Source organism: Sinocyclocheilus grahami, unplaced genomic scaffold, assembly GCF_001515645.1.
Source record: "Sinocyclocheilus grahami isolate Dianchi unplaced genomic scaffold, SAMN03320097.WGS_v1.1 scaffold91.1, whole genome shotgun sequence".
NCBI lineage: Eukaryota > Metazoa > Chordata > Actinopteri > Cypriniformes > Cyprinidae > Sinocyclocheilus > Sinocyclocheilus grahami.
The window spans coordinates 3,189,560-3,215,574 of record NW_015505270.1 but is presented as its reverse complement, the minus strand read 5'-3'; the positions used below and the strand labels follow the sequence as shown (position 1 = coordinate 3,215,574).

Genomic DNA, 26,015 nt, shown 5'->3' with positions numbered 1-26,015 from the left:
ATGATAAAAAATGACAAAAAAAACATTTATAAGGTTAAAAAAAATTACGTTTTTTTTTTTTTTTTTTTTTTTATAAAGGCACAGTATGCAATTTTCGCTGCTAGAGGGCGCGTATTCAAAACGATCAAAGAAACAAAGGCGTAGTTTGATGATGCTGTGATTGAGTGTGGAATCATGAGAGTTGCTGTCTTCATCCCCACAGCTGATGCAATCGGGACTCGGGCAGAAATCATGTTCATCAATAAGCTAATGTATTTAAAGATTTATTAATGTTACTGTAGTATGAAGCAGGGTGGAGCTGAAAGTCGTGGAAGTGAAAGCCCCTTTCACTCATTCCAGTCATGTGTATGTGGGGTAAAGCAGCACCGTTTTATTCATGCTAGATACCATTGAGTGTGTTGACAGTTCTATTATAATGCTACTCTGTGCGTTCGCTCGGCGGCTGCTATGAGACACTTGTTGAAAACTGCAGTAAGCTATTAGGCATCGATATTAGAATATCATATTAATAAATGCTGGATGGCTTGCATTGCTAAATGGCATGCAATTGATTTTAAAATATATTGTATTATGCATTATTACTGTTAGTACAAATGAAACTGCACCTGATTATGCTATGTGAGCCACTTGTCAAAATAGTGTTTGCTCTGAGGCATGGTAAAAACATGGTGCTCGCAGTAAATCAAGAAAACGAGATTCAAACAATAAGACTACACAGTGTTGAGCTATATAACAGATTAGTTTTCTGTCTATACATGTATCCAAACAGTTGCTCACCTGTCTAATAAAACACATAACATTTTAGAGCATCTTTGGTGTTTCCATGGTTTCTACAAAATAAAACCGGAAAACGAGGGTAACGCAGGTATGACATCATTGGCAGGCGACGCAATGACACAGTCCGTTACACTAGTTAAAATTGCTTATTTCTCTGGATTTAAACATTCTTGGAAACATTTGGGATAATCGAAGTACACAAGTCAACAAAATCTATATTGTGGTTTTAAATGGCTGCTGAAAATTCAGCTTTGCTATCACAGGAATAAATTACACTTTAAATTAAAATTTAATAATATTACTGGTTTTGCTGTATTTTTGATCAAATAAATGCAGCCTTGGTGAGCATAAGAACATTTAAAAAAAAAAAATCTTAAAACTCTAAACTTTTGAACGGTAGTGTACATTCACATGAGATTCACAGAAGTTTTTATTCTACATAAACTGCTAAACTTACTGGTGTCCAGGTGGTGTTGGGTCTCTTGTTTCTCCTGGCTGACCTGCTGCATGGTACGGCTGAGGTCAACTCCCTGCAGCTTGGCTGCATGTTGAGCGATATTCCTCTCTACATCCTTCAGGTCAAGCTACACATAACAGGAAACATTCGGAATACGCACAGGTGGATAAAAATATTGCTTGTTAAGTTGTGATGTATTGAATACTGTTTCCAGGTATAAGTCTCTACTCTATTTCAAGTGAGATTACCATTTCAACAGCCGTTTAATATGAACTATCTATTTAGCACACAATATTTTAAAGATTCCTAAAAAAAAAAAAAATTCATTAAGCTACTGTATGATTTAAAAAGTCTTGAGATTAAGAAAAATTATAAACTTGCAGTGCTGTGTATATTTAATAAGAATCACTATACTGCATTATTCCGTGTGTTCTAGGTGATAAATAAATATTTAAGGTATATGTTGTGATTGTACTGATGTGCTGTATTTGACTGGATTGTATTTTCGGTGTTTGGACTGACTGGAAATGAGCTCAGACCTGATAGCGATCCATGAGTGATATGTCCTGCAGACAGGCCTTGGCTGTTTCTTCCTCAGACATCAGTGTGCAGAGCAGTGTCTCCTGCTCCTCAGTGTCGCCTTTCAGCTTCTCAATGTCTCGATTCACACGCTGGAGTTTATTTCTGAGCTCTGGCAGCTCTTTCTCCTGGAGCTCTGCTATAGACTGCCTGTCAGTACAGGAGATGGACATATTAGAAAATGATTCATCAATATCTTAAGCTGTCTTAATATGAATCTGATGAATGTATGAAAAGGTAAAAAGGTAGATGGATGGATGAAAGGATAAATAGGTGAATGGATGGAGAACAGATGGATGGATGATAATGGATAACTCGACAAATAGGTGAATGGATGGATGGATGAGGGGTAAGGGTGGATGGATAAAAAGGTGAACAGATTAATGGATGGATAAAGGGTTAAATAGGTAAATGGATGGATAAACAAAGGGGTAAACAGGTAGACAGTGAATGAAGGGGTAAAAAGATGGATGGATGGACGAATGCATTAAGGGGTGATTAGGTGAATGGATGAATGGACGGATGAAGGGGTAAATAATTGAATGGATGGATGAGTGGGTGGATGGATGGATCAAGAAGTAAATAGATGAATGGATGGATGGGTGGACGGACGGATAAATGGATGGATGATGGATGACGTGGTAAATTATTGAATGGATGATGGATGGATGAAGAAGTAAATAGGTGGATGGATGGATGGCTGGATGAAGGGCTTAATAGGTGGATGGACAAAAAGGAGTAGGATGGATGAATGGATGGATGGATGAAGTGATAAAGAGGTGAGAGATGGATGGATAAATATGTGAAGCAAAAGATGGATGGATGGATGAAGGGGTAAATAGCTGGACAGACAGATGGCTGGATGAAGGGCTTAATAGGTGGACTGACAAATGGATGGACAAAAAGGAGTAGGATGTATGGATGGATGAAGTGATAAATAGGTGAAGGACAGATGGATACAAAGGTAAAGTAAAAGATGGAAGGATGGATGAATGGAGGACAGATGAAGAGATGAAAGAATGGACAGAAAGACATTAATTATTGCCTGATTGGCTTCAGTGCGATCATTTCATCACGCCTACGCTCCTTCCTCTTCAGGTCATGCTCAGTGTTCTTTAGTTTGTCCGGGACGAGCCGCAGCTTGGACTGCATGTCATTAATGACGTCCTGGAGCTCTGCCTCTGACGGGAACACACGCTGACATACAGGACAGCAGGGCTCGCCCTCCTCCGTCAGCTGACTGATGAACTGACTGTACACGGCTGTCGCCCCCGCCAGCATGGCTGCTCAGAAAAACATCCAGGCCAGAGAAGAGAATAAAACACTGAGAATCACATTAAGAACATAGACATCTGAAAAAACTGTAGATGTTCTGAACTAGCACAAACTACTTAATCTCAGCTGTGTGGGTAACATTAACACCTACCACATTAGAGTCCCCAGCTTGCTACAGTTATTGCTATACAAGGAGTAATTTTAATCCTGTTTGGCAATAAATACTCATTTAAAATAAAGCAAGCCCACACGGAATCTTCATCTGCAAAATCCACAAATTTAAGCAAATTTCAAAGGCCATCATTCACTGGCCCTTGTGGGTTTGTGTATGCTTTGGTATGAAACGTATATAAATTCTGCTTCATTCTGAAGATATTCTTCCAAAATTAGCACATACAATGTACATGTATATTTGGTGTGGGTCTAAAATGTTTTGTAAGAGCTGAGCACACTTCTGTACCTCTCTGTTTGGAACACTTCTCCAACTCATCCTTCAGTTTGTTCAAGTCTGATTCAAAGTCCTGACTGCCACACACATTAAAAAGTCTCTCTTCATAACTGGCCAGCTGCTCTTCCTTGTGTTTGATTTCTGCAGTAAAGTGAGTCTTCTTCTGTTCTCCAGATGCAAGCTCCTTACTATGAAACAAAAACAAACATTTTTGCTCAAATTGTCTAGCAGTGCTAGTTTACATATCATTTTTCATACTTTTCCAAGCCTGAGAAACATTTTTAAACATGTTTAAATCCTAAAAAAGATGTTTTAATATTATTGTGAATTAATTCACCACTGTTAAAGTTACTGTAAGCTGGAAAAAAAAAAATCAAATTTATTGTTTTTATTTTGGAAATAAAGCATTTGGAAAATTTTACATTATTTTACATATAAATATGTGTTTTACTGATTTTTTTCCATGTACACTACTACAAGTGCAACTCTTTAATATGAATTAGTGATGTTTGTCTAGACAGCCCTATTCTGCCAGTCTGTGTAAGCTAAATGGCCCCATTTGAATACTACATTGCGTGTTCCACTGCCTTGAAGATGACCTATTCCTCAGAAACCCGGAATCAAAACTGCGTATGTCTTGAAGATATTTATTAAGTATGTGGGTGGTTCTGCAAATGTCAGTATTTTCTGTTATATCAAGGTCAGTGCATGTGCATGTGTTGCTTATCACGTAGACATTTAGATTCTGTTACCGGCACAAAATATATTTCATCCTCACAATAAAGATCAGCGTTTATGGCATTCTCTAGCTTATTCTAATAAACACCTAATATTATACAGATGTTTGTAGAAAAACTAATTGCTGAAAAGTGTGACAGACTTCATTTTGCTGAGCCGTTCTCTGGTGGAGTTGATCTCTTTGGTTTTGGAGTAGATCCAGTCTTGCAGCTCTTTCTTGCTTGGGAAGAGTCCCAGCAGAGACACCAGCTCGTCATTATGTCTCGACTTGATCTTCCTCACTTGCTCCTCTTTTTCCATCTGGAATCCGAAGCGGAGATAAACTATTTATTTTTTTGTTGCATAAAATTGTCACTTTCCCAACCCGTCTAGCATAAGCACTGATAATAAAACTGCTATATATAAGCATATGCCTAGTATTTTTCAATAAACATTTCAAATAGTGGCATACTAGACTGTTGTCACAGTGTGTTCTGACTGAATTCTGAACATCTGACAATAATAGTAGATAATTTGGGTATTCCTTATACAGTATATAGAATATCTGTATACTGAGTAAAGTATACATATTGATGAATTAGTAGTAGTATTGAGGTATTCCATCCTGAACAAATATATATATATATATATATATATATATATATATATATATATATTTTTAGTGTTTCAATTAAAAAATTATGAACAAAATAGGGCTGAAAAACACTTGCTTTATATTATAAACACTAGTATAAACACATTTTCTGAAGGAATTATTTCATAGCTTGCACAATTTACAGAAAAGCAAAAAATAATGATTTAAAAGAAATCAATGAAATTATATAATCAATTTATAAATTATATAAAAAAAATATTGTATCAAAATAAATCATTTTGATGGCTCAAGCAAATCATATAAAGCAGGTGTGGCCAATGTCAGTCCTGGAGAGCAACAGTCCTGCAGAGTTTCGCTCCAACCCTAATCAAACACACCTGAACCAGCAAATCAAGGCCTAAGTGTTACTAGAAAGCGACAAGCAGGTAAGTTTTGATCAAGGTTGGAGCAAAACTCTGCAGGACCGACGTTGGCCACCACTGATATAAAGACATGTACTGACATCTAGGTGTTACAGTTATATACTGCAAGCAATGTGCTGACTTACTAATACACATCTATTACTATTAATGATTGTGTGGCATATATATTATGGTATCTGGTATGGTGACCCAGTAGTGCACAAAACAACGAAAATTGAATCAAACAAATATAGAGGATATGTTAAAGCTAAGGACTTTATACCAGAGGTAATGGTCTAATGAAACAATTTTTTTTTTAAACCATTAGCCAAGTCATTTATATAGCTTATATAGCAAATTTAAAAAGCCTGGTGCAGTAAAAGCTGTTTAAAATTAGTAATATTGTTAGACAATTAACTCTAGTATGACGCCCAAATTTTAACTTTAAAGCATCGTTTAGAGAAACAGCACTATGAAATGAATACAACGGTAATAATATGTGCGAGTTAAGAGGGTTTTGTTAGTCCATTACCACTAGTATAAAGCTTGCATGTTGATTTTGCGCACCTTTACAGAAAGGCAGCGGCTATTCGCACTAAGTAGCATATTTTCTTAGCAATAGATGCTATTTACACTAATTGACAACAGAAGTATTTTCTTAGCGATCTGCTGTTTACACTAAGTGAAAATAGCAATAGATTCTGTTTATACTATGTAAAAGTAGCAGTATTTTCTTTGCAATACGTGTAAATAGTAGTTAAATACTATTTATTCTTATAAATAAATTGTTATAAATAAGCTTGTTTCCATTGTGTTGTGGAGATTTTGTTGCGCTGTTCACATTTTGTTGTGTTGTGCACTACTGGGCCACCATAATCTGGAGATTATTAGCTGTATCCTGGATGGTTTCTGTTCAGGTCTTGCTGTTCAGATGTGCTATTGTCCAAAGACGTTTATTTTGTTTATGTTTGTTGTATTTGTTTTTGGCATTAAAGTGGGGATTGGGACAAAAGAGTGATGGCGTGTGAGCTCACCTTGGTCTTCTTGAGCATGTCCATCTGTGTGCGTGCGGCGGTGTGTGTGTTGAGCAATTCCATCTCCTGGTCTAGCCTGCGCTGGGCCTGATCCAGTTTAGTTTTCTCCTTCTGTAATTCAATTACCTCTGCCTTTAGACTGTCCACCGTACAGGCCTGCACGGCATTATCAAGCTCACGCTCCTATGAATACACACACACATACACACACAAGTTAAGACACATATCTACAAGCAATACAGATGCCACCACTGATGTTAGTTTTGTTAGATGCAGATTAGTCAGACATTTCTATTTGTTTTTCTCTTTACCAATTTATTTTGAAATTTAGCCATTTTAGTTAAGGAATCAGTTGAGGAAACCAACAGAACATTGATACAAATACATCTGCATGCTCAAAGCAAGTCATGAGTGGTCTAGTGCAGTAGTGCAGGCCTAACCGCTTTCTGAAGTTCAGTGTCTAGCTCCTGTAGTCTGCTTGAGGAGCCCTCCAGTCTTTGGAGGTCAGACTTGATGTTTTTCAGTTCCTGTTGTTTCTTGGCCTGTATGTCTCTTTTCAGCTCAATGGTTCTCTCTAGACCCGTCTTCTTATCTCGGAGATCATCAATGCTTTGCTGCTTCTGTGCCTCTTTCTCCTGCATATCATGCTGAAAACAAATTAAGAAATTCTTACTAAAACATGATAAAATACTAATATTGAACTTATAACTGATGAATAAAAAGTTTCATGACTATCTGATTAAGTCTTTTCCAAGTTAACTTTCTCTTAAATAAACAAACACAATTATATATATATAATATAATATAGTTAAGAGTTATTATAAAGTTTTACTCAAACCATACCATAGTTCGGTTGAGTGCCTCTGAGTCCTGGTCCAGTCTCTCTTTGACTTGTCTGTGGAAGCTCTGGAGCTGTCGCTCGTTAAGAGGGGTCCGGTCATAACCCTCCAACTCCAGGGAAGATGCTAAACTCTTGACATGGGTGTCCCTCTTTTTAATGTTTTGTGTGTGCCTATCTGCCTCCAACTGCAGACGGCCTTCAAACAGACAAAAAATGTATGATAAACAGCTCTGAAAAATAATAAACTTTGTATGTGCTGCTAAAAGGCCATATGAGCAAATTCACGTTGGTTGTTCTTAAATAAAAGATTTGCCATATTCAAGTGCTTGTGTGTTTAAAATGTTTTTTGCCATTTAATCAAAGGAGTAATGAACAGATCAATATTTGTTAGTAACAACCCTAGTGTACTCCTACATGAACCTACCAAAAAAAATCATGGTTTGCCAGGCTGTGTTATAAACTAAAAGGACATAATTTTTCTTCTAGTGACTCTTTTAAATATTACAATCCACTACAATCCACATTTGTGGGTATTTAGGAAACTGATGTCACACAATCACTGATACATAAATGGAAATCTGACCACCTTGCTCAACTAGCAGGTCAGACTTGATGCGGTTCATCCTCTGGCACTCTCGGCCAGCCCGTTCAAGCTCACGCTGGCACTCCGTAAGTCTACGTTCCTTCTCCTTCACAGTCCTCTGGTGGTTCTGATACATGTCCTGCAGCTGATCATCTGAGCCCTGAAACACCTAAAACAGCACAATACAGAATCAGCGTTCCTCAATGAATGAACAAATGGTGTGGAACAAGGCTTTGTCTTAGGCCTCTTGTTTTTCTAGATATACACATACATATATGGGGGGGGGGGGTAAATTAAATCGAGACATGACTCTGACTTAACTTGAATTGGAAGACAAGCATGCAACAGCAAATCCCTTGTTTCAACAACAAATGAAAAATGTCATAAGTATACCAAAAAGCATCCATTACTGAACATCCTGTACATGTTTTCTATGCAAAACACTTCCTCTGCTTTCATACGATCATTATCAGGCATTTATGACTAATACTGATAGTAGCTAAACTTTCACAACTGATTTTTTTGTTTTTTAATAAACTTTGGTTACCTGCTCCATCTTTTCCTCTAGTTCCCGGTTATCATCCTCCATCTGTTTCTTCCTGCTGTCCAGAGCTTTGATGTCATTATCCAACTTCATCACTTTGCTGAGGCTGCTGTCTATGTCATACAGTCGATTCTGAAAATATGGAGAAGGTGTTTTTGTTGAGTATACATAACATAACATAACTGCATAAGTCTATGGGCTAAAATTCAACTGACGTGCAGTCACAGATATGCATTTTGACCATTTCACAACAGCTCTGAACATGGCTCAACTATCTATTGCTTTTAACTCAATTGTTTCATAATGTGAAGCTTCTGTTTTTGCACTGAAGTCATGTTCTGTTTGATTCCAAAGTTTCAAATAAATAATAATTATATTAAATTAATTAATTAAATGAGCTCTCACTGACCTTTCATTTGTAAATAGGGTTGCACATTTCTGGAAACTTATATTTCCAAATGTTTTTAGAACGTTTACAAAAAATCCTGTACAGTTTCCAAAAATTCTGGAATTTTCCACCACTTTGCAACTCTATTTGTAAAGAAGGGGAAAAATCCCATGGCATTTAACTTTCGAGTCAGCCTAAAAATTGGTGTCACAAATTCTTTGTGTCTCACCTCCAGTGGGTCAATCTGACTCTCGATGCGTTGGACGCTCTCTTTAGAGGAAGACAGCTGAGTTTCTTTAGTGGACAGCAGCTCTCTAATCTCTTGGGCTTTATCTTTGTTCTGTTTCAGGTACTTGAGCTCCATCTGGCAGGTTTTGACAGTGCTGGTCTGCTTCATCCTCAGCACCCGCAGGGTCTCCAATACCTTTATGTACCTTCAAGCAAAGGTTTTGGTTATTTTCAGCAATTCAACTGTGATGCTACCTTAACATGCGTAAAAGACAACATAGGACAAACCAGTGTTCAAGAAAAGTAACTGAATAACTACAAATTTAGTTTAATAGGGTTTTAACATATAATTAATTTCAGTTAGGCTGGTCATCAATATATTTACAAAGACATAATTACACAATTTCACAAATTAATCAAAGAATGAATCGTTTCATTCACGTCCACTGTGTTTTTTTTTTTTTTTTTTAAACAAATCAGCTAAGTAAAGATTTAGTATCTCTCCAATAACACATAAATAAACACTAATTTATCGCCACCTACTGGTGTAGGCCTATAGAGTCAAAGCTTTGTTGGCATGATTGTTGAGCATTTACAAAACATACTGTATATTGTGTAGATATTACAAGAAGAACCAATTTTCCTAGATATTTCGAGATAAAATGGCTTGTTGAACACATACTTCATAACTTAAAAAAAATATATAAATAAATTAAAATCCTGCCCAGTAAAAAACTAAGCTACAAAAATGACTAGACATAAAAAAAAGGAAGCAGAGGATGTAAAACGAAAAACTAAAATATGATGCAAATTGTGGACCTAAGGAAAAAAATGTTAAATTACTGAAAAATTAAGCTTCAGTGAGAAATCTGTTGTCCAGATAAAGTACCTTGTGGCTGAGAAAATATCATCAAACTTCTGCTTGAGGGCCTTTCCTTCACTGAGAGGCCAGTTGGACTCCTCTTGGTGGCAAAAGATGACATGGTTGATAACAGCCTTGGAGACGCCCAGTGCTGAGATCATCTCACGGTCCATTTCAGCACATTTAGAGCTCAGGCTCACTTTCTCTCCATGCCTGACAGCAAGAGAGGGCAAGACATATTAATGTCAAATGATCAAATGTGGTCCTTCAAACAGGGACCATAATGTACATATTACACAAGCCAAATGGGGGTAAAAATTGGTAGCCAAAAAAAAGAAAAAGAAAAAAAAAAGATTTTTTGATTAAATTACACATTAAATTGATCAAAAGTTATAGTAAAACATTTGTAATGTTACAAAATATTTATATTCCAAATAATTGTTTCTTTCCCTTTTTTCTTTATTAAAGAATCCTGAAAAAAAATGTATCATGGTTTCCACTAAAATATTAAGCAGCGTAACTGTTTTCATCATTGATACAAATAACAAATGTTTCTTGTGGCATTCACGTGACACCGAAGACTGAAGTAATTGCTGCCGCAAATTCAGATTTGCCATCACAGGAATAAATTATATTTTAAAAAACACTAAAATTTTAAACCGTTGTAATAATATCTCACAGTAGACTGTATTTTTTTATCAAATAAATTAAGACTTTGAGCATGAGCAATAAATGAAGAAGATTTGATCAATAAATGAAGAAGTGAGCATAAGAGACCATTTAAAAATATTTAAAAAATCTTACGAACCCCAAAAAGTAGTGTATGACACATGTTCAACCTACTTGACTCTTGTAATGACACCCTCAAGAGTTTTGAACTCCGTTTTCTTGCCCTTCTGTGTGCTTTGCATAGACCTCTGGACTGCCACAGGATCGCCATTCACGTCTCTAAACTGGAGTCTGATCTGTGCTCGTACATCTGTCTCATGAGCATCCTACAGCAGACCAACATTAGCATTAACACTCTATAAAAACAGAGTGTCACCCTGCCCAGCTCTGCCAGTCCAATGTTCGCAAAAGTTGAATAAAGGCCCGTTCACACAAAGGACAATAACTAAGTTATACAAAACTGCTCTAGTAAAAGAATATCAGAGTACACACCACAACTATAGCGATAATGGCATAGAGGAATGGTATCGTTATAATCACTTTCAGAATCAGATATAGTCTATATACATAATCAGAATCAATCCTGATTTTAAAGAGCTTGAGCATTTAGAGTGGCTGTTTATAATAAGCAGTAGTGCTGGGTGGTATACCGGTTCATACCGAATACCGGTGTTTATTTTTGTTATGATATGAATTTTTAAAATACCACAATGTATGTCGCTTAAACAACGTTGGGAACGCGACACTGTTTGAAAGGGGTCCCTTTTCACTGTTGCACTGTGGTGAGGGAACAGCTGTATGTGTTACTAAGCGTGAAAGTTCAGAAACTGAAGCTGTAGAACTAATAGAACGTGATGACACAGAAGAACTCATCCACAATATCCACACTGACCGCCACAAATATCCAGCGCCCGCTGCCATCAGCTCCCGCGTCTCACACACACACACGAGCGCGACTTTAGCACTAGATTTAGCAACTTTCAGACCCTTTTAGCGGCTTTCTTCCATTGAATATTCATACTGACAAACCTAGCGACTTTTTTGGATAAACCTTAGCTATGGTTCAGTTGGAAGATTTCTCCAGTGCTGTCCCGCGAACGCGAGGTCTGACTTCCCCGCAGAAGTGTCGCCTCTCTCGGCGTCTGTTCTGTGCAGTGAGCGGGTACATGAGTACAAAACAGCGTTTCCTAGCACCTGTCGCTTACTGATTGTTTGGAATTATAAATATGAGCGTAGTTCGTCTGTTAATATTACATGCACTTTTTAGTTTGCTGTTTTTTTTTGTTAGTTACTCATACGCAGGCAGTGCGCTGCATGAGACAAAAAAGTAATCTAGCCAAAACAACCGCATAGCCGCTCTTTAGTGTAGATGCATGTTGATTTTATCAGACGATGCTGTGATTATAAATGAGAGTGACTCCTGGTTAACATGTATTAAAAGGGGTCGTGTTTAGTCACTATTTATTGTGGTATTTTTTGACTATTCACTCATCATGACAGTAAAATAGAGCATTCTAAGTCAATATACTGCAGTATTTCCTCTCTCAATCAGTAGAAAATATGGGTAACACCCGGTCATGCATGAAAAAAAATACATTCTTGTACCGTGAAACCGGTATAATTTTGAGCCCAGCACTAATAAGCAGATCTTTATTGTGCATGGGCATGGATGCTAATATAGTTATAGTGGGAACGGGTCTTAAGATATGCAAATTTGCAGTTTGTTATTGCATTACTCCCGTCAAGCACCTACTTTGGGATCATGGACAAATGTGTTTCCTTTGCTTCCTGGTGGAAAGTCTCCTGAAGTGATGTACTTGAGACACTCAATGATGGTCTGCAAATAAATCGTTCATATATTGTACATGTTATTTATATATGTTTAGAGCTTAATTACATTATTATTGTTAGGAATAATTTTAATATAAACACAATATTTAATATATATATATATATATATATATATATTCAATGATCAGTTTTTCGTATTGCTTATGTGAAATTTTTTTTTTTTTTTTTTTTTTTTTTTTTTATCAGTATCATAATGACTGACAGCAATATACAAACCGTTTTTCCAGCTCCATTAGGCCCCACAAGGACCGTCAGAGGGCTGAAGAAGGAGATCACTTGTTTGTCTTTATCCTCGACTCCAAAACTTCTTACTCCCAGGATACTCATCTTTTCAATCTTAGACATTTTGGACCAGTGCTTCGACGTGTAGCCTTATATATTCAATGATCAGTTTTTCGTATTGCTTATGTGAATTTTTTTTTTGTTTACATTTTATCAGTATCATAATGACTGACAGCAATATACAAACCGTTTTTCCAGCTCCATTAGGCCCCACAAGGACCGTCAGAGGGCTGAAGAAGGAGATCACTTGTTTGTCTTTATCCTCGACTCCAAAACTTCTTACTCCCAGGATACTCATCTTTTCAATCTTAGACATTTTGGACCAGTGCTTCGACGTGTAGCCTAGAAATGATATACAATTAAGTGCAGTGAAAATCAGTGCACATAACTAAAACAACTTTACATTTGAAATGACAGGAACTAGAAGATGATATTGTCTATGCTAACGAAATCCAGTGAAGTTAATTAACGTTAGATAGTACAAAATAACTACTTAGAAAAGTGGCATATACCGTTTCATAATACATTCCTGTAATAATGCAGTCATTCTAGAATGCTGCAGTGCTAGCAAAAGTGTAAAAACATTAATATTTATATAGAATAGCATAGCGTTTTATTAGAATAACAGTTACCTCACACAGGATAAATAAAGCTGTAAACAGAAGTTCCGGATTGTATTGACTGCACGCACTCAATCGTGTGTTTCCCGCGTCGACGCGGTGACGTACTTCCGCATTCAACTCACCCTCGCATAAAACTACAAATCCCAACACGCACAGCGGTCATTTCCATTTAATAACGAATAAATTAAATACAAGTAATTATATTTATAATTACATAATATTGCAAAAGAAACGATATTCACTTATTTCCTCCGAAGCCCCAGCTGTGACCACACAAGTGCGATTTAATTTAATTAACGTGTCTTGATTTTACTGAAGTACTACAGCTGAATAATCAAATCGGGTATTTTGTAGTATTACTCATATTATTGGCCATATTGAAACAGGTTTCACTCTTCAAGGATTTCAAAGGCACAATCGCTCAGATCTGCACAACCTTCCTTCACATGCTGATTCTTGTCTGTAAGTACTTTAAAGCTGGATCTACGTGATGTAATTCAATCCTGACAATGTGGAGCCGGAGAAAAGTTTGCCGCGTGTTCTTTGTTGGTCACGTTTTAAATCACGGTGACTTGTCAAAACGACAAAAAATATTTTTTTATCCAAATATATCGTTTCAAAATCACCGTGATATCCTGTTGTTTACATTCACATTTATCTGAAGTGCAGATATCTTCCATTGGAAGTTTATTGGCGTTGTTATACCTCATCCGTCCACTTGGTGGTGGTGTTTCGCTGCTGTTTGATAACTGTAAGGATGTTCAGTTTAGTTCTAGGTAGGTTGCAGTTTTCTATGTAGGTTTATAGAAAACGGAAGATTATCAAATCGCACTTAATGTGAAAACGAAGAGACACTATATATTTGATGGCATTTATTTAGGGCCAAGCTTAATTTTCAGCAGTCATTTTAAATTGAACATAAATTCTAGTAATACATAATATTACTGTATTGCTTAATCAAATAAATGCAGCCTTGGTGAGCATAAGAGACTCATTTTAGCATTTCAAACACACACACACACACACACACACACACACACACGTCTGGTCAGCTATCCCTGTGGGGACTCTCCATAGGCGTAATGGTTTTTATACTGTACAGACCGTATTTTCTATTGCCCTACACCAACCCTACCCCTAAACCTACCCCTCACAGGAGACTTTCTGCATTTTTAGATTTTCAAAAAACTTCATTCTGTGTGATTTATTAGCTTGTTACCTGTGGGGACCTCAATTTAGGTCCCCACCGTGACACGAGTCCCCATGAGTCTGTGTGTATTCAGGTCTAAGTCCCCACCAGAATATAAAAAGAGGTACACATACATATACATGCATGCATTATATATTATATATATATATGCTGTTTTTCTTTGTAGCATTGCAGCAGATGGGTAATGGGGATGACGCTATACGTGAGGCACTTTATCACCTTCGAGATCTCATGGATTATGCACATCTCTTCACATTTGTAAGTACTCTGCTTTATGAACATATTCATGACATCTTATTTCTGCATTTACACTATAAATAATAATAATGTTCTGCATCTTTTAAAGAACATGAATGTGATATACATACCGAATGTGCATATTGAAAGCGGGGAGGTGAGTTTTGGGTACCTTAACAGGCCTATAGAAAAACAAATAAAATGAAATTTGTATGTCGAGATGCCATATATTTGAGCAAGACTGGGCCTGTTTTCTTTCAGATGTGCAGCTGTAAAGAGTTCATTGCTCAAGAGCTTCTGAAGACATTAGCTTCAGCAGAAATCACCGATCAAGACGCTGCTGTTGAACCACGCACTGCCCTTAGACTCTTACAGCACAATATCAGATTTCTCCTTCAGAATTCGGTAAGTGATTTCTCTCATATGTGTTTTGGCCCGTATGATATATTCAGGTATGTGGATTTCTATGAATTTACACTGGATTTTTTTCTTTCTTCTCTTTGTGTTATTTTGCAAGATCGGAGAACACTGTCTAAAAGACAAAGTCATGGTTCGCAAGATTAATTGGAGGATTGACCAAGAGTTGATGTTCATTCGTCGATGTTTCACATTTTTCCAGGATTGGATGTCCAAATGCATAACCAGCAGTGACTTTTGATTCATTCACTTTGGCTTCTATCAAGTTGATTGTATTAAGTAACCATTTAAATATCTATTACTTTTATAAATGGCTTGACAGTATGACCTAAAAGTTTAAATCTAATATTGATAAATGCTTTCAACCACGTTACTACATGATTTGTTTCGTAATATTGCAATAAATAATAATGTGTGACCATGACTTGGGAAGCTTTTTTTTTTTTGGCATGCTTTCGATGCACTTTATTTATTTAAATAACTTACTGGTAGTAAAGTTGGCACTGGAGGACACTGTCTTTTAAACTTCCATAGGCTGCCTCTTCATTTTAACACACTGTGGGAGAACAAATGAGGTTGGACATGATTCGATTATAGTAGTTACTTATTATATCTTAAAAACAACACAAATGAACATTTATTAGTTTCTGTTTCCAGTCCGGCTCAGATTGCTCGATAAGCTTGTGTGTGATAATGTCAGAAATTATATATATAATAAAGAAATTGTGCACTGAAAGGAAAATGAAAATAAATTCTTATAGATCCAGAGGAAGTACATCATGAAAGCAGTGTAACATCAGTGTGTCAGTATGGTGTCTCAGAATTCTTTTGTTTGGTAATCATTAAAAACAAGAGGGTACCATTGCATATGGTACAAGTAAATGCAATGTATAAAATATATAAAGGCACACAGTACCTGGAGCCCTGCAGCCAGCACATACACAGTTCCTGAAACAAAAGCGCAGGCAGGTGAAGTGTTGTACGTGGGCAGGAAGTTATTTTGAGGTGGGTTGGGAAGCAAATCAGCTGGATCCATGTGGAATCGGATGGTTTCTAGCAGACACTACACAGCTCTGTTACACAAAAGAGAGACAGTGAGAGAGGAGGCAGCTCGGCACTGATTTAACAAGCTTCAGTTAAGACAGATGCTATCTTTCCCTGCCCTGATTCTACATGTGGAGATATTGGCAAAAACACTGAGGAAAAGAAGAAATCCAGTTGATTGTGTCATCTTACGGTCATCTGACAGTCAGGTTCAATATCTACTGAAAAACAAGCATTGTAGTCATTAGTAAGAAGAAAAAATACAACATTTGTGCTCACCAAGTCTGTATTTATTTGATCAAAAATACAGCAAAAAGCAATATTGTGAAATATTATTCCAAGTGTTTTGTATTGTAAGAAGCTGAATTTGAAGCTGAATCACATGATCTTTCAGAAATCATTCTAATATGCTGATCTGGCGCTCAACAACTTTTTTTTATGATTAGCAATATTGAAAACAGAGATGCTGAATTGTTTTTTATCATTACAAATATCTTTTTTTATGATATCCTTGCTGTCACTTTTGATCAATGTAATGCATTCTTGCAGAATATTAGTATTAATCTTTTTTTTATATCCCATTCACTATTTTTTTCTCCCTCTCAATACAGTACTGTGCTAAATGGAAAAAAACATTTGTTTTTGATCTCACAACCTTGACAGTACACTCTTAAAAATAAAGGTGCTTCACGATGCCATAGAAGAACCTTTTCGTCTAAATGGTTCCATAAAGAACCTTTAACATCTGAAGAACCTTTCTGTTTGACAAAAGGTTCTTTGTGGCTAAAGTAGGTTCTTCAGATTATAAAAAGAAAAGAAAGAGATGGTTCTTTAAAGAACCTTTGACTGAACGGTTCTTTGTGGAGCCAAAAATGGTTCTTCTATGGCATCGCTTGAAGAACCTTTTGAAGCACCTTTATTTTTAAGAGTGTAGATTCAGTAGATTCTCAATTATCTGATGATAATTCAGCTCTCATCGTTTGTTGCTAGTATCAATCAAGTTATGTTCAGAATGGTATACTGTCATACCATCATACAGTTTCTGAAGTGTGCTGTATGTCCTGTATATTATGCACAGTGTATGAATAATGCATGTACAGTGCATTGACAGAGAGATCATATGGAGAGGAGACAGTCCTCATATATGAATCAAAGGATATTTTAATAGTAAATATGACATCTGTAGTCCCGCCTTACAGTTAAAAGCCAATAACGTTTTGAAAGAGGCATCACAATGCTTAATATGTCAACAGAATAGAATGTCCCACCTTCAGTTATAGAACAGTGAATAAACCAATCGTCTCCTTTTTCTAGAATGCACATGTGCATTAGCTATACAGGCCTGAAAATAGAATTTATTTGCATGATTTCAGTGTAATTAGAGTGTAAACTTTACCAATAGTAGCTTTTGGTCTTTCCTCTTTCAAGCTGTACTTCCAAGGCTGGAAATAGTTGCCTGGGGCTGTTATAAATATGGCCACCAAGCAGACTGACTTGCCATAAAGGGGCTTTGACAGTGCAGTAGTATTGCATTCCAGTAGTCCGTTTTGCATAAAGCAGAATATCTTGTGGATATCACACCGGTGGCCGAGAGCGTTCCGCATGAGGTGCTACATACTAGCTAGGGATCAAAGAGCAGAACACCAGTGAGTTCAGAAGATGAGAGGAGATGTCTGTGAACTGGGTGAAACTTCTGCCAGCACTGCAAGTCCACCTGAATAACTTTTTTTTTTCAGATATATTGGTACTTAAAAGAGAAAAATCCTTCAAGGTGTTGACTGAATGACTCTGGCTTATAAATTTTTTTTTAAAGTTGGGGATTTTACAAGCAATGGAGTCTTGATTTGTAGGCATTTTTATCCCTAATGGTAATGGTTGGATTTTGCTATTCAGCAGATCAAACATAATGTATGAAGCCTTGTGAATTATAGCTCACGGTAGTGCAAATGTCTTTAAAGGGGTCATATGATGTTGCTAAAAAGAACATTATTTTGTGTATTTGGTGTAATGAAATGCATTTATGCGGTTTAAGGTTAAAAAAACACATTATTTTCCACATACTGTACATTATTGTTTCTCCTCTATGCCCGCCTTTCTGAAACGCGTCGATTTATACAAAGCTCATCGGTCTGAAAAGCAAGGTGTGCTCTGATTGGCCAGCTATCCAGTGCGTTGTGATTGGCCGGATACCTCAAGCGTGTGACGGAAATGTTACGCCCCTTGCCATATTGTGATGCCTTGTCCCGGCCGGAGCGACGAGACAAAAACATTAAAACCCATTATAAACGAGGCATTTGTTGCATCCAGTGGGGACATAATTATGGATTATAATGATTTAGGCCCAATCCCAATTCTATTTTATACCCCTTCCCCCGAAACAAAGTAGTTTCGCTTTCACAACGAAACACTTCACGACATGGCGGCAGCAACAATACTACAGTGAGAATAAAAGTTACGCAAAAACACTTATTTTGAAGGAGGGTCCAGGACTCTTTGACTTTGGGCCAGTTAGCAACCACCTAACAACGGCCTAGCAACCATACCCAACCCAGGCTCACAGGCTCATCCTGTGGCAACATTTCTTCTTTGTTGCTTCTTACACATTTTGCTACACTTTAAAAGTCGAACGTCTAGTGAGTGTTGATAAAAGCATATTTAGTTTGATCCAAAATGGATAAACATGAATCTGCCAACGTTTTATGTTGATTGCACATATAATGGCAGTTCGGAAATGAAATGTTCAGCAAGTGCCATTAAAAGGTTAAGTTTGTATCAGCTGATTTAACTGTCATTCTGACGGCACCCATTCACTGCAGAGGATCCGTTGGTGAGGAGGTGATGTAATGCTAAATTTCTCCAAATCTCATCTGACGAAGAAACAATTTTCAGCTGATTTTCATTTATGGGTGAATTATTCCTTTAAAATAACATTTATATATATATATGTACAGTATATATATACGTTTATTGTTTGAGAATTTGAGATTACTGCAAAGAGAATGTGCAGTATTATACTGGGTGGTATATAGTAAATAACTGTACAAATTACAATAATGTCTAACAGTGTATGTAGACATATTTTTCCAGTAAGCCTATGGTAAATGCACTTATGGGTAGTAAATTAAGATGTAAGCATAAAAAAAACACAATGTTAACAATAAAGTTAGTCAAGGTAAACTTTGCAGTTGTCTTGACAAAGCCTTGTCTGAAAGCATGAGTTTGAAGATGTTACAACATTGAAACGATGATGATTGCACATTTTGAATGTTTAATTGTGACATTTGTAGCGTATTTCCTTTGGGACGATTCGAGACTGTTGTTTGTGATAAATAACAGCATGCTATAAATATTAGGTTGAAAGAGAAGAGAATTCCTTAATATCTCCAAAATAATTGTAATTATTAGCTCAGAGTGTATCTACTGTGAAACTCCCTGTTTAAAAAAACACTGAAGGGCCTTTTCTTTGAATCAATATTTCACTTTCATAGCTTGAATTAAAGACTACTTTAAAGAGGCAGGCCACATGTTCACGCTGACCCAATCTTGAAACTTTTTGATGTAAGCAGCTAGCAAGGTGACTGTTTCATTTGTTATCAGAATGATTGCTATCTATTCTTTCTTCATTCAGGTTAGAGATATATAGCAAAGCAAACTGAACCAAATTCTGCAACCAGAGAGACAGCCAAAAATCATTCAGGATGAATTGTAATCTGAAAGAAGGAAAGGACAAATGAAAGATGTCAGTAGTGAAAGTAGAAGTCTCATTACAGATTTATTGGCTATATGACCCCATATTCATTGCACTCTCTCCACTTGAATTCCTGCCAAATGCTCTTTGCCGTCACATGATATTTGTTGTCACATGATTCGGGGCTATTTTTAACCATGTTCAAATGCATACAGAACATAGAGCAACCAGAACAACCTCCAGCCTAAGGGACAAAACTACATGTTGCATTTGCTATAGACAATCTATTGCTTCCTTGTCATATAGTAACACAAACGTTTTAAAAAAGCAATTGATTTACTCTATTATCATAATGATTTGTGTAAATCATCAAAATGCTTGCTTTAAATTTTTGTCATTCCCAATTTTTTGGTTTCCTTGAAATCTTCTCAAGCAAAAACTTGCCAATTATCATCTGGAAATGCTTGGCGAAGCGATAAATTTAAACGTAATGCTCAATCTCAGAACAAGATTGATTCGGTTGGTGGCATAGACGTATTAGCTGGCCAAGTGAAGAAAAAAAAAATCCAGTTTTTTTCTTCTTTTAAATAAAATATGCCTGGATCACGTTGGACCAAAGCTGTTAAAAGTGTGAATTGGATTGGTGGAAATGTCAGTCAAAACATCAAAGTTGAAACGGCCGATGATTAAACGGCAAGGTCACTTGTCCTCCACACAGCCTTAAGTCAAATGCAGACCGGTTGCTGTTTGAAATGCGGGCCCTTTCGTCTATCCAATTTAGCAAACATTGAAATGGTAGAGAGGAGTTTGATTAATTTGCTCTCCCACCCTGTGCGCCTTTGGCCTGCTAATGGACCTGTCTGCATCGCTTTGCTATTCTAATGACATATCATACTCGGAAAAAGTAGCTGCCTTTGAAAAGTCTTCTTGTTGTGGGTTGCCAGAAAAGTTGTAGCTTGTCACTCTCTTTCTTTCGTTGCTGATAATCACTACTGACAACTACATGCCAGTGTGTAGAACATCACCAGGCAGCAGTTTAATTACGACACCCAGGTCATAATGGAGTCCAATTATTACCATCCTGAGGACAAATTAAATGAACTAAGTGTCATTAGGGACACTCATTATTTTGGCAAATGTCTGCTTTTGCCTCCTCATGGTTGCCAGACTGATTAGAGAGCATGTGCTGTGAGGCGAGACAGGGAATGTAATTTGAAGTTGCTCTTCAATGCAAATAGCATGTCTAATCTTCTTTCCATTAGAACATACTCATTTGAGTGTCATGCATGTGTCAGCCACATGGTAAACTGGACTATGACCGTGAATATGAATTTCACCTCTGTCTATCATTTTGACTTGAGGTCGCTTAAGCCAATGGAAAAGAAAAAAAAAAGACAATTATAACAGGATTTGTACAAGACCGTGTGAGTGGTGCTTGTCTGTGTAGTGGTTCAATTTATAAATTTGATATTTATATATAGTCTGTGTGTGTGTGTATATGTATATGTATATGTATAACCCTGAATGTTTTTGCCTAACATGGAACTGGCCAAAATGTGTTGAAGTAACTTAGCAGTTAAAATAAATGTTATACAGGATTTACGATAGGGGATGTTGACTGCTACTTTTGAACAAATTGGTTGAGTGAATGATTCATTGGCTCATTAAGACAGTAATATGTCACCACCTATTGACGATTTTAATTTCATATTTAAAAGTAGGCTCTCATTTCATTTCCCCAGCATTTAGTATTTTTAGCTTTATATTAAATGTCATATTTAAAACATCAATGTCATAAAATGTGTCTATGCAATTGTAATTGCAGTATACGTATATTCATACCACCTCTGAGCTGCATTAAACAGTCTGTGAGCTGTGAAAGCTGCATTGCAATGCTATGTGAAATTGAAGAAATGATAGTACTATTATTTAAAAAAAAAAAAATATATATATATATATGATTTCAAGAGAGACTGATACATGTGAGTGTATCTATCTATCTATCTATCTATCTATCTATCTATCTATCTATCTATCTATCTATCTATCTATCTATCTATCTATCTATCTATCTATCTGTCTGAATGTATTTATGTACAGTATATGTATGTCTCTGTGTGTATATTCATGTCCAGATTTTGCCTTGTAGACATTAAAAAGTGCAACAACATCCTATAGACTTGGGCTATATATAGAGATGTAATTGAGTTATGCTATAGCCATAAAAATGTAAAATAACGAAACATCATTTGCCAGGTGTTGAGACTAAATAACCCACTATTCATTATTCATCGCTATTGCTCATCTATTACCTGATTTGACCAACAGCCAAGAAAGGCAAAATGTAGAACGACTTTTTGTGACTTCATTCTGTGTGTAAATAGGCAATCAACACACCTGTCCTATCCATTTACCGGTGTATGAGGGACCCTGAACAGACAGGATGTAGACAGTTCCTGACATTAAGTTCTTGAAATCCATCCAAGACCCAGGATCGAAATCATGTCAAAAATATGATCAATAGAAGTGCTTAACAAGACCTTCTCAAGGTTAAATAAAGCATCACTTTCCAGGTGACACTGAGTAGCCCTCGTGAGGAACCTATCTCTTTTTTAAAATGTACATTATAGTTTGTGTGTCTCAGCTATATTTGACTTGAGCATCATATTCGGACAGCAAAGCTATAGAAACGGAGTGACTTCTAGTTTAATTTAGTGTGTGTGAATAGGAATATTGTCACACACATCACTCTCATCTATTTCCTGGTGGCAACCTGAGCAAGTGAGAATCAGATGCTGTGTGATAATCATCATAGATGAAAGATTTCAGGTATTGACAATGACGATGTAAAATGAAATATGTAATATAATCTGCACAAAAAATATTTTTAAAAACAAAATGTATTGATTAATAGTTTATATGTTGTGTCTGTATACATGTTTGTGATTTTCTATTTCATATCATGAAAATATCTGATGCTTCAATTCTTGATCTGTTTATAATACTTTCCTTTTGCAAGGATGCATTCAATTAACAGTAAACCCGTAATGTTACAAAATATTTCTATGCCAAATCAATTGTTCTATGCAACTTTCTATTAATAGTTATAATATTAAAAATGAGATATTTTCAGTCTAAATATCTAAACATTGAGATTCATTTGAGATGCAAATACATAACCCTCTTTTTGATTAATAATATTAACTACATGATGCTAAACTAGTGCTGACCTTTTTTCTCAATTAAGTAGCCAACCTTAATTATAAATATAATTATTAATAATTACAGTTGTCAAATTGATGCTGTTCTTTTCAACTTTCTATTCATCAAAGAATTTGCTCAATAACAGCTGTATATGTAATAATATTTTCACAATACTAATATTATACAACAAATTATATGTTGTGTGAGTACAGTATAATATATCAATGAATGTATTGGCAAAATTTAACAACTCACTTTGCAGTGAGATGGCGATCTAATTTGTAGCAGATTTAATTTCATCTTTCATTTGTTGCAGATTTAAATGGAAATGTTATGTTTGAGAGTTCAAAGTATTACAGAAAAAACTGTTTAAATATGTTCCTGAACATATTGGCAAGTTTATTTTGTCATTTTTCATAAATAAACAGCACTTATACTGCATAAGTCAGCCTTTTTAATACAGAAAAATAACACTTTATTGTTTTTTTCTAAGGAAAGTGCTAGGCGATATGAAAATTATCTGTAAAAATGCTGGCAGGAGAACACAGTGCCTTCCCAAGGTTAAAGCAAACATCCGTTGGCAGGCACTGAGGGGAGAATGAATAGCCCTCTCCAGGGAATCTATCTTCTTTAAACTGATACGCTCAAGAGAAAGGCGCATCAGGTGCCTCATGGGTTTTTTTTATTTTCTTGCCTTTTCGATTAGAGCTCCCTATCTATCTATCTATCTATCTATCTATCTATCTATCCATCTATCTATCTATCTATCTATCTATCTATCTGTCTGAATGTATTTATGTACAGTATATGTATGTCTCTGTGTGTATATTCATGTCCAGATTTTGCCTTGTAGACATTAAAAAGTGCAACAACATCCTATAGACTTGGGCTATATATAGAGATGTAATTGAGTTATGCTATAGCCATAAAAATGTAAAATAACGAAACATCATTTGCCAGGTGTTGAGACTAAATAACCCACTATTCATTATTCATCGCTATTGCTCATCTATTACCTGATTTGACCAACAGCCAAGAAAGGCAAAATGTAGAACGACTTTTTGTGACTTCATTCTGTGTGTAAATAGGCAATCAACACACCTGTCCTATCCATTTACCGGTGTATGAGGGACCCTGAACAGACAGGATGTAGACAGTTCCTGACATTAAGTTCTTGAAATCCATCCAAGACCCAGGATCGAAATCATGTCAAAAATATGATCAATAGAAGTGCTTAACAAGACCTTCTCAAGGTTAAATAAAGCATCACTTTCCAGGTGACACTGAGTAGCCCTCGTGAGGAACCTATCTCTTTTTTAAAATGTACATTATAGTTTGTGTGTCTCAGCTATATTTGACTTGAGCATCATATTCGGACAGCAAAGCTTATTTTCTTGCCTTTTCGATTAGAGCTCCATTGTGAGCCTCAGGGAAAATCTTCAAAAGGCCATAAACAAAGATTTTCAGCTTTTATCCAAACCAAGTGATTTTCTTGCCTTTTCGATTAGAGCTCCATTGTGAGCCTCAGGGAAAATCTTAAAAAGGCCATAAACAAAGATTTTCAGCTTTTATCCAAACCAAGTGCCCCATAAAGACACACTCACCAGTCATAACTATTAACGGACTTGAAACTCGCCATAGTAGTGTAGAGTTAGTGATGCACACCGAATGGCCGTTGTGATACAGCAGCTCTCTAGTGGAGGATTAGAATTCAGTGTTGAATCTCTGCGCTCGTCTAATACCCGCCGAAGACCCCGAGTCAGATACGCACCGAGATGCCAAAGAGGATTTGTGGTCCTTGATGTTCCACGTCATAAGCTTGATATTGCTCTTAGCAGTGGGTGGTAACATGAAATTTGACTCTTCATGTTTCAAAAATCCCCTGCACGACTTCTAGCCATCTTGGAAGAGATCTTGATGAGAGGAAACATCTGGGTGACACATATTAACCTATTTAAATGAGATCTTTGCTCTTCTTGGCGGCTGCAAGTTTCATAAGACAAGCCAAATGATTAGTGATCCGCCCGACAAGAAAAGCTTAAGTGTTTAGACTCTGTCAGTACAGCGGGTGCAAATAAAGAGGTTGAAGTAAAATGGTACAAAACTGTGCCCCAGTGTGCCAATTATACTGCTTTTAAACTTAATGAGAGCAATTGACTATTAAGCTGCAGCACTGCAAACGTAAAGCTCTGGAAATCTCAATTCATCCCACACTGCGTAAAAAAAAAATCTCATCAGTATTTCTGTCTTTTTTCCAGTAAAAATATCTAAACATTGTTGAGATACATTTTAGATGCAAAAACAAGTTAACCCTGTTTTCGAATGAATAAGATTAACATGATGCTACATTAGTGCTAACCTGGATTCTCAGTTAAATAGCCTACCTTAAATGATAAATATAATTATTCACATTTGTCAGTTCTGTTTAAATTAATGCTGTTCTTTTGAACTTTCTATTCAGCAAAGAACATAACATTTACAGATCACTCCTATATTCATTTTGTGCAAAAACACACAATATAACAATCGATTTCAGCATTTACTCTCGTTATACAGTCCGTGTCAAAAGCCTCTTTTTGTGCAAGATTGTTAATTGAGTCCAACTTACTCATTAAGTTTCTCAAAGTGTTGTTAAAACTCAAGAATATATTTTGATTGAAATTTAACAAAAACATTAAATGTAACTTAAAATGTAACTTGCTAGTCAAAATGTAAAAAATTCTGTATTTATTTGTTTGTGTGTGTGAAAAAATTTGATAATAGACAAACTTAATAAATAAATATACTTAAATTAATAGAATAAACTTAATAATAGATGTACATTTTGACAAAAAAATAAAAATAACTGTTGGGTGTTCAGGCATTTATTTTGGTATTTTTTTATAGTAGTATAGTAATTTTCTGCTCTCATATTTACAAAGCCACTGACTTATTTTTTTTAGAGTAAAGACAGTAATGGTTTTTACTGCATTTTTGATCAAAAAAATAAGAAACATAAGAAACTTCTTTAAAAAACAAACAAATCTTTTGAAATGATATT

At 36.1% G+C, this 26,015-nt stretch overlaps 1 protein-coding gene across 2 annotated transcripts in view; it reads right to left on the bottom strand.

Moving 5' to 3' along the window:
• rad50 (RAD50 homolog, double strand break repair protein) overlaps window positions 1-13,272 on the bottom strand; it is a 28,693-nt gene extending 15,421 nt beyond the window's left edge. The window contains exons 1-16 of one of the 2 annotated variants that reach the window (XM_016274967.1): window positions 13,185-13,272; window positions 12,740-12,894; window positions 12,173-12,256; window positions 10,594-10,745; window positions 9,778-9,963; window positions 8,890-9,094; window positions 8,276-8,404; window positions 7,732-7,897; window positions 7,148-7,341; window positions 6,745-6,951; window positions 6,305-6,487; window positions 4,417-4,574; window positions 3,549-3,724; window positions 2,859-3,096; window positions 1,774-1,963; window positions 1,235-1,361 (exon numbers count right to left, since the gene is read on the bottom strand). In XM_016274967.1, coding sequence (XP_016130453.1) covers window positions 1,235-1,361; window positions 1,774-1,963; window positions 2,859-3,096; window positions 3,549-3,724; window positions 4,417-4,574; window positions 6,305-6,487; window positions 6,745-6,951; window positions 7,148-7,341; window positions 7,732-7,897; window positions 8,276-8,404; window positions 8,890-9,094; window positions 9,778-9,963; window positions 10,594-10,745; window positions 12,173-12,256; window positions 12,740-12,868 — 2,524 coding nt within the window. In that variant the 5' untranslated portion in view covers window positions 12,869-12,894; window positions 13,185-13,272. Of the gene's footprint in view, window positions 1-1,234; window positions 1,362-1,773; window positions 1,964-2,858; window positions 3,097-3,548; window positions 3,725-4,416; window positions 4,575-6,304; window positions 6,488-6,744; window positions 6,952-7,147; window positions 7,342-7,731; window positions 7,898-8,275; window positions 8,405-8,889; window positions 9,095-9,777; window positions 9,964-10,593; window positions 10,746-12,172; window positions 12,257-12,486; window positions 12,638-12,739; window positions 12,895-13,184 lie in introns of those variants that run through there. The other variant, XM_016274966.1, reaches the window with a different exon arrangement.
• Window positions 13,273-26,015: the final 12,743 nt, after the last annotated feature.